This window comes from Impatiens glandulifera, chromosome 8 (genome assembly GCF_907164915.1).
Source record: "Impatiens glandulifera chromosome 8, dImpGla2.1, whole genome shotgun sequence".
Taxonomy (NCBI): Eukaryota; Viridiplantae; Streptophyta; class Magnoliopsida; order Ericales; family Balsaminaceae; genus Impatiens; species Impatiens glandulifera.
This window is the reverse complement of record NC_061869.1, coordinates 47,671,387-47,680,295: the sequence shown is the minus strand read 5'-3', so window position 1 is coordinate 47,680,295 and position 8,909 is coordinate 47,671,387. Positions and strand designations below refer to the sequence as shown.

At 33.3% G+C, this 8,909-nt stretch overlaps 1 protein-coding gene across 2 annotated transcripts; it reads right to left on the bottom strand.

Annotated features, from left to right (window-relative positions):
* Positions 1 to 993: 993 nt before the first annotated feature.
* Positions 994 to 6,593, bottom strand: LOC124911488 (transcription initiation factor IIF subunit alpha-like). Of its 2 annotated transcripts, XM_047451982.1 has the most exons (11): positions 6,543 to 6,593; positions 6,365 to 6,465; positions 5,994 to 6,179; positions 4,540 to 4,698; positions 4,145 to 4,290; positions 3,553 to 3,926; positions 2,827 to 2,942; positions 2,600 to 2,734; positions 2,162 to 2,392; positions 1,635 to 1,829; positions 994 to 1,301 (listed from the first exon to the last, which is right to left on the bottom strand). In XM_047451982.1, the coding sequence occupies exons 3-11, from the start codon at positions 6,162 to 6,164 to the stop codon at positions 1,209 to 1,211; spliced, it is 1,620 nt and encodes a 539-aa protein (XP_047307938.1). In that variant the 5' UTR covers positions 6,165 to 6,179; positions 6,365 to 6,465; positions 6,543 to 6,593; the 3' UTR covers positions 994 to 1,208. The 2 variants fall into 2 exon arrangements, with proteins under 2 accessions (XP_047307938.1, XP_047307939.1); XM_047451983.1 differs by lacking the exon at positions 6,543 to 6,593 and having other exon boundaries at positions 6,365 to 6,479.
* Positions 6,594 to 8,909: the final 2,316 nt, after the last annotated feature.

The window sequence follows — 8,909 nt, the reverse complement described above, 5'->3', positions numbered from 1 at the left end:
CTTAACTAGGGTTTGTGAAAAAACATAAATATGAACATTTCAATTCAATATAACAACCATTTTATTGAACGAACTAGGGTTTAAGGTTTGTGGTTTCCTAACTAGGATTTTATTGTACGTACCATTTTGTTGAACGAACTGAGAAACCCGGTTGTGGTGGCGGTCGTGGCAGCTCCTGATGTAAATACTACAATATCCATCAATATAAACAGTAGAATATACATCGATGGTTTTGGAAGTCGGTGTGGGAGGGAGAATCGGGGAGGTTTTGTTTTAAATTAGGGCAAGAAAGTTATATATAAGACGAAAGACGAGAATTCTCATTCACGCTTTTCATCTAAAACGCGTGAGTTGATCAACGCGTTTTAGATGAAAAGCGTGAATGGAAATTCTCGTTAATTGAAAAACGGGAATCGTCATTCACGCGTTTCATCTAAAACGTGTTAATCAACTTACGCAATTTAGATTAAATCGCGTAAATGTCAATTCTCGTCAATGAGCGTAAAATCTGGCGCCTGAGGGATAGTTTTGACATTTCGCATGACAAAATTGCCCTTTTTGCCAACATTAGCAGGCGCAGTCCATTTTTGGATTTTAGCCTGTTATGGGGGCATTTCATCAAATTTCTCATCCTATCATGTCTATAGTAAGTACTACTTTGTCAAATTATTATAAAACTTAGTATAACTTCAAAAAAAAAAGTTTGTTTGGTATGGAATTAAATTCTTACAAAAAAATAAATAAATTTATTAAATGTTTCAAATTATGTTAATATAATTTATTTATTTTAAATAAAAAGTATATCAATTAATATATTAAGTAATATAATTCAACAAAAAAATAAAATGATATTTGAAACAAAGTCTCAATACCTTGTAGAATCAAGCTAGTTATTTTTTTTTTTAAGTATAATAATAATTAAAAATGAACAAATATTGTCCATTTTAAATGAATTTTGAAATAAGATGAATTTACAATTTTGTAAAATTTAGATCAATCAATCATCTTATATGTATGTAGCTAAAAGTTTGAAACTCAAATTCTTGATTTGGCATGAATGGAAAAAAAAAAAAAGAAAAAGGAAGGTGAATGAATTAATCATCCTCCTTAATCCTAAGTCATGAGTTGGAGTCTTCACATCGAAAATATATATTTGAGTAATTGAAGCTGCATAAATGAAAATTTTGTAATAAGAATTGATCATCTTCTCATTTCTCCCTCAGCACAACATAGCTGGGTCCATTACTAGTTTTGTGTATCTTGGAAATTCTCCTCAGTATATCAGCAAATGCATCCTTATCCTGCAACCAAAATTTTCATTCATTATAAATTTTCATTCTCCAAAGCAAAGGTTAATTAATACAAATATAAATAAACCAACAAGACCAAAAGTGCAGTAGTAACTAGTGTAATCCATTTTGTAAATTTTGTATGTAACTAACCATCCCAATCCAGATCAAAACTAGAAACACCAACCAGAAATTTCTACATTTGTAATTTTCTAAGTTTAGTTTCCAAATTTATCTAGAACTCTATCTGTTTTTAACGTCAAAGATACAAAAAATTTTGACACAAAAATTAAAGGGTTTCCAAATGAGGCCTGTCACGTAAAAGAAACAAGCTTGATTGATTACCTCTCTTGTTTTTAACCTTGACTTGAACTTAGCAACAAGGTCTTGGGTGGTCACCGGAGTTTTTTGCATTAGAACAGCCCTAATTTCATCCTCTGTGACAGGTCCAGTAGATATTGGAGCAGGTTTTGATGATGCACCTTTTGCTGGCACACTGGATTTTGTATTCTCATCTTTTGAAGGCAGCTTCTTGACATCCTGATCCATGTGAGAGCTCTCATTAATGATATTCTTTCGAGAAAATAATACAATATGAACCCATGAACTTTTCAGGAGCAAATTATGGGTTTTTCTATGTTGTTGTCCAACATTGCCCTTGAATCAGATAAGCCATTTTTTAGAGTTGTCCAAATAATGATGAATGTGAAGGAAAAACACAGGACTTAGTAGATGTCAAAAGCTGGAAATCATGTGAACACGGGGAAGGTGAGGTTAATAATGATGGCAGGAAAAATATTGTGCCAAGGAAAAAAATATGAAGAGCACATATCTGTAATTAATGAAAAGGTGGTGGAAATGATATTACATACACTTTCCACTTTAACTCTTTTTGCAGGAGCAGCACCACTGGCTGATGATTTGGCATCGTCGGCCACTGTCTTTCGCTTTCCTTTTGAGGACTTGGAAGAAGACATGGCAGATTCCTTTTTGACGTCTTTCCCAGGTTTAGATGGACTACTACTATCAGTAGGTTCTTCTTTCAGAGTATCCTTCTGCTTAGGAGGAGGAGCAAACACTGGTGAAAAACTGTCATCTTCCATCTGCACAAACAAAAATGGAAAGAGAAATGAGGATATAATCTGCTGAAGTTAATAGATGTAAAATGACACACAACTATCAGTCATCAATTTAACAGAAAGAGCGGAGAGTTTGCAAAAGATTTTCAACATTGGGTCAAACAACAGTTCTAATAGTTAGTTTCTGACTGGGGGAGTAAAAATATTTAGATGAGAGAACTATAAGCATACATCATCATCTTCGTCTTCATCCTCAACATCTGATTCGTTAAGCCCACCAGTTCTTCCTAGCAGCTTCTTCAATTCCTTTCCCGATTTGCTCAGTCCTCCCTCTTCTTCATTTGTTTCATCCTCATCATCTTCATCCTACACATGAATTTTCAACATTGTGGAAAGAACAAAAAAACATGAGCATGGGAGGAGAGTTCTAGGGCAGTAAACATGAATTCCAAGTCAACCTGTTTGATCTCTGGAGGGGCAGGAATCTCTGGAGCTAAATCTTCACGTTCTTCAGGATCATTGCCAACAGCTTCATCGTCATCAGTGAAAATTTCTTCATGCTCCCAATCATCTCCTAGAAAAGACAAGAGAGAAAACAATTACACTAGTGATATGTTTAGCTCAATCACAAGTCATAGATAAATTACTGCAATGGGATTTCAGTTGTATATTTCCTCTGGGGATATAGACGACTAATAAAATAATTCATCGTCGGTAAGAAACTTGCAAGGAAGGGCATACAAAAGTCATTTGAGGTATGCAATGTAAAATATATAAAACGATAAGAAATTTGAAAGACCCCTAACTCTAGTAAGAAATAGATGAAAAGTCGGGGTGTGGACAAGCAAATACTCACCAAATACATGACAGTTCGTGGGATATGCAGTGAAACATACCAAATTTATACCTTGACATATCAAATGCACACAAAAGAGAGCAATACAAAACTTAGTGAGTTCTTTAGTTTAATTAATAGGACAAGTTAGGTATTTACAATATTTTAAACAAATGATATAAAAAAATGTCCAAGTACTAAATTAGGAGACTCTAGTATAGGCCCCAATCATGAAACAAAGTATAGAGCGTGATTAATAGAAAAAACCTACCTATTGCATGTTGTGTTGTGTGGTCTTATTTTATACTTTTGCATCAAAATTTATGAAGTTCAAATGACAAGAATTCACCTTTCTCAATGTCATCGTCATCCAAGTCAAGGTCACTGCCCCTTGGACCTTCTTCATCATCGCCATCCCCACTTCTTTTATTGACTCCAAATCTGCTTTTCCTAGATGCCTTTTCTTCTTCATCTTCTTCCCCTTTGTCGGACGCATTGCCATCATCATCATTCCCAGTTGTTTTCTTCCAGCCCCTTCCACCACCACTACCTCCACTTTCCTTATCATCCTTATCAACTTCACCAAATGCAGCAGGTCCATTATTTGCTGTTTTCATCATCCATCTCTCATAACCATCAGCAGTTTTCCTTCTGTTCTTCATTTTTTCTTCTGCTTCCTCCAAAGTCAGTTGTTTATATTGGGCGACTTTGTTAAAGTTATACCTTTACCAAAAAAGCAAATAAGAAAGATGGGCTCCATGGGAATTTCATTTAAATTAAATGATTTCTCACTGTCAAGTGAATATGTTGACTCCATGCAACAATAAACAAACAAAAATAAACAATTGACTATCTTTTGGTTAATAAATTAAAAGGGAAAATCCTAGAGTGTCACAAGATTCAAAGGCTTTCATTGTACATAACGACAATTTTAAGCTTACCACGAACCCGCAGGAATTGCAACAAACTCCTTTGCTTGTGAAATTAGCAGGAAATAAGTTGCTGATTGTGCACCTTCCGGCTGACCATGGTACTGATGTTGGCCCGTCTCATTAACCAATAGCCAAGGTTTATTTTTGTATTTTTCCTAAAAAAGTAGATCATATAATGACTAGTAATTTAAGCAAGAGCAAGAGACACAGAAACTAAAACTTTAGGCAACTAGACTAGAAAGCATGAATTCAAATATTACAATCCATACTTAACGAAAGATAGAAAGATTCAACATTAGCTTACATTTGGACATTTTATGTCACAATGGTTAATAAGAAAGTGTTAAAAAGATATGTTAACTTCTGTATTTTCCTTCAGTAGATAAAAGATGGAAGCACATTACCCTCAATGTATCTGTGACTAGCCGTCCTTGTAATCCTTCTTTCTGAAGTGTCCACTTATTTTCAGCATGCTGCTTCCTAGAAAAATTGGGAAGACCTGTCCCAAACCTACCAATGGAAAATTTTTTGTCGCTACTAGAACTTGCCCGAACATTATATTCCTAATTGAGAAAACATGAGAATGTGGAATTAGCATCCATAGTAAGAAAGGTATGAAAGCTTAGATAATGTGGATGGTACTGCGTCAAGAAAAACTCAAGACCAAAACCTCTATTCAAATCTGAAGTTTGGCAATATATTCAAATCAGAACCTAATATTTAATTTTGTTCAAAATAGGACTCAAATAGAAGTTCAAACAAAGTCATTCTTGAGGAATGACGACGAGGGTACATGCCTTTCTATAGAAGAATATCATATTTTAATTAGTAGATAATTCGAATATAATTTGGGTGGATAGAGGTCAAGGATAATAGCTACTTAAGAGATGTCTTTAAGTAGTTTAAAGATTACTATTACCCATTATTTGGGGAAGTGATATTATATACTAGAATCACATGTGTAATATGTATTTTAAGGGCATGACCCAAAAAATAAAATCATCAATTCTTAATTTCTGCACTTACAAATTTGAGAAAAATTGTAACCAAGTCGTTCTTGAAAATAAACCTACATGCCATTCCAATTTGAGAAAAGTTCAAATGACCAACACTTCATTATATTTAAATTGTTCATGTTAGTTTTATATTGATTTGAACATTGCTCCTAGTTTAGCAGCTTTAAATTTCATATGCACATTCACCAAACTTTGGGTCTTGTTTTGAATGAAACTAAAAATTATATGCTCCTGATTGTTCCTGATGAAATTTTAGATATGTGAGATATTCAGATGCCAGAACATACTACTTTTTTTCCCTTCAGTTCTTGCCCCTAATAATCAATAAAAAAATGCCAAAAAAATAAAGACAAGTAGAGATGTAAATGAGTAGGCCACCCAAAAAGATGTATACAAAATTGCAAGCAATACAGACAAATAAATGTATATGATAAGGGAGAAATATTTATATTTCTGCTTGAATTATATTAAATAGAAATCCTACGAGTAGAAACACCTATGTAATTATAGTATTGAGTGAACGAAATTAGTATTAGGCAATTGAATGATCATTTTCATTACACTAACAGTTCATAAATCAATTGTCAACAAACTTCAGGTTCTACATCCAATTCCTCAGATAAAAAATTAAATAAAAAGACCAATTCAAATTTTACTGCATTCCAATACTTTGGTGAAAAAATCTGATAATGCAATGGGTTCAATTAAAAAAGGCCAATTCTCTTGAGCTATTTGAAAGAGTATAGGAATGATAACTAATCATCATATCCAGACATCATATATATATATATATATATATATTTCAACTAGTATTTATTTGGAGAAAAGGTGCTGGAACATACTCGAATCAAGCGAGAAATAGTAGCACCACAATCATAACATTTGCCTCTATTCTCTGCCATTGTTTTACCACAGGAAAGGCAAAGAGTCAAGTGTTTGCATTGGCTTCCATACAAATCCTTGGAAGATCCACATCTACTGCATTGTGGCTTTAATTGCAAATCAAGCGACATAATGACCCCCTCACCCTACATTATGTATACATACATACATACATACATGAGATAGATTACTATTTGAAGCTATTGGGAGGGAGGGATAAACTAAAAAAAAATAAAGCCCCTTTATCTAGATTGTTGTTGATACTGGAATGGAGAAGCTAAAAACAGTATACTGTTTGGAAATGTACTAATCAAGAATTGAGGAGGCGTACAGAGTTTAAGAGAAGGCTTGGCTGAAAACGTAACCCGATGAAGATAGATGGTCGTCAAACAAACAGAGATCCGGTGAAGCAAGAAATAGATATAAGATCACCTATAAAACATTAAACAGGGAATGGTGAGGAAGAGACGAGGATTGAAAAAAGTATTCAAACATAACATAATTATTACCTTGTTGAGTGAGGACGATCGTACTGTCGGAGCAAAGAAGATGACGGTGGTGGTGGATGGAAGAACTCAAACTATAACAAAAGCTATATATTGTCTAGAAAGAGAAAGAGGTTCGAACGCAATGCTGAAGAAAGAAAGCTAGGGCATTCAAATTCAAACTCTTCAAATGTTTTTTTATTAGTGCTTTATTTAAAAAATCAAACTCTTCAAATGTTTTTTTTATATTGCTTTATTCAGAAATTATATATCCAATTTACTTTTATAAAACTATATATATATATATTTATTTATTGTAAACACTAAAAAATATTTATAATATTAGAATAATTATTTTAAATTATTTTTAAATAAACAAAATTAAAATAATTAATTACATAACCAAAAACCTATTTAAAACAATTAATTAGGATTAAGTACTATATTAATTAATTAAATTAATTAAGAATTAAGACCAAAATAAAAAAAATATATATATATATTTAGGATAAATGTTGTACACATATTATCTCAAAATAATTTTATAGAAATTAAAGGACAAAAATAAACAATTTTGATGAATTATTGTATCTATTTCATTTAAAAATAATTATTTATTTAAATCTTTAAAATATATAAAAAAAAATTAAATTGGTAAAATATTTGCCATATTTATTTCAATATTTTGTGTATTTGAAAAGATCAAATTTAAAGTTAAAAGAGTGAAAGAATAATCAATTTCAAATAAACCCTTAAAGATTTAATAAAAAAAAAATATATGTAATCGTTTTTCTTATTTCGTTTCCGGGATATATCGGATAGAATCAGTACATTCTTTTATTGTCGTAGAAATCATGACTAGAGTTTGAGTGAGCACAAATGGTGATTTCAATACCTCAACTAACTCATAAAAATATAAATTGATAATCTTATGGGACCAAAATTATGTTTAAATATTGCAGCAAGGATTTCAGCCATCAGTTCAGTGTTGAATTTTTATCTAGTGCCCAGGAAGACGTCACGCATCTGATTGTAACGGAAGCACGAGCGTGCTCGGTCCACACCGAATCAACTAATCGGAAGCTAACCCTGTTAGCTCGATTGCCCAAACGTTGAAGGATCGCCAATGGAACGCAACATTGCATTTCATTTTAAATGAAACGACGTTGTTTTGTTCGTCTTCCCAATCAACTGGGCAAACACCGGAGGCAAGCGATCGAATCCGGTGATTCTTCCAAAAACCTTATCTCCTCTGTTTTTAAACCTTATCCCTCCATTCTTTCACCCATGTGCATGTCTTCGCCTTCAATTCCCCTATAATTTGAAGTCAAATCATATACCCTAGCTAGGCTGCCGAGGACAAAACCGAATTTAAGGGATAAGATTTAGTATAAATTGAAATCGAATTTGACTTCAATAACTGACCTAGTTTAGTATAAATACTCTCTAGGAAATATTTTTCCAATCCAACAAACAATTATCACAAATTATAAACTAAATCAAAGAATTCAAAGGAACTACGACGACTAGTTTTTGTGAAAACATCTTCGGTCTATGATTTGATCTGGGGCTTGAGAAAGCTTCCTACACATAATTAGAGTGTTCTCTAATCATTTGAAGCTTCCAGATCCACTGTAATTCAATTTGTGATTCAAAATTGGATTTTTCTAAGTTTGATTGGGTTGATCTTGTTTAGGGTTCAATTGTGTGATTTCTTTGTTTGAAATTATTCCCTAGATGATTTATAAGCTTTCTGTCGAAAGAGATTTCATCAAATCAACCTTAATCGGAAAAACTCAAATTTGATTTGAAATCTGGAAAATATGAATTTTGTGTTCTTGAGCTTTTAGGCTTGAATTTTGATTCAATTAGTTGCCTAACATGTTTGTAAACATGTTAGAATGATTTCCAAATCATAAAATCAACATCCCGATTGTTAAGATCTAGGTAGCCGCTGGAGGACCGGGGGTTGGACCGGTTAGCGGTTCTCACTCGAAGGGTGGTGGTTAATCCGGTTAAAGATTAGCACCGGGGTTTCAATACTACACAACCTGTCATAAACCCTTGAACCAGGTTCAAGCGCGGAAGAGGTTTGCTTTCAGGTTGAAGCAGCACACTTGTTTGATGGACAAGGCCGGTTTCGGATGATGGAGGTTTGAAAATGGTGGGTCGGTTTCGGTAATCTGGAAATTCGGTATGGATAGTGTAGAGTCGGTTTAGAGCGGTGTAGTTGAGTTAATCGGTTAGACAATGAAGCCGGCAGAAAGTAAATAACACGACAAATTTTATGGATGTTCGGAGATAAAACTCCTACGTCACCCCTTCCTCTCGAAACCGCGAGAAGGATATTCACTAAGGAATACAAGTACAATCCGATCGAGACTTATTTCC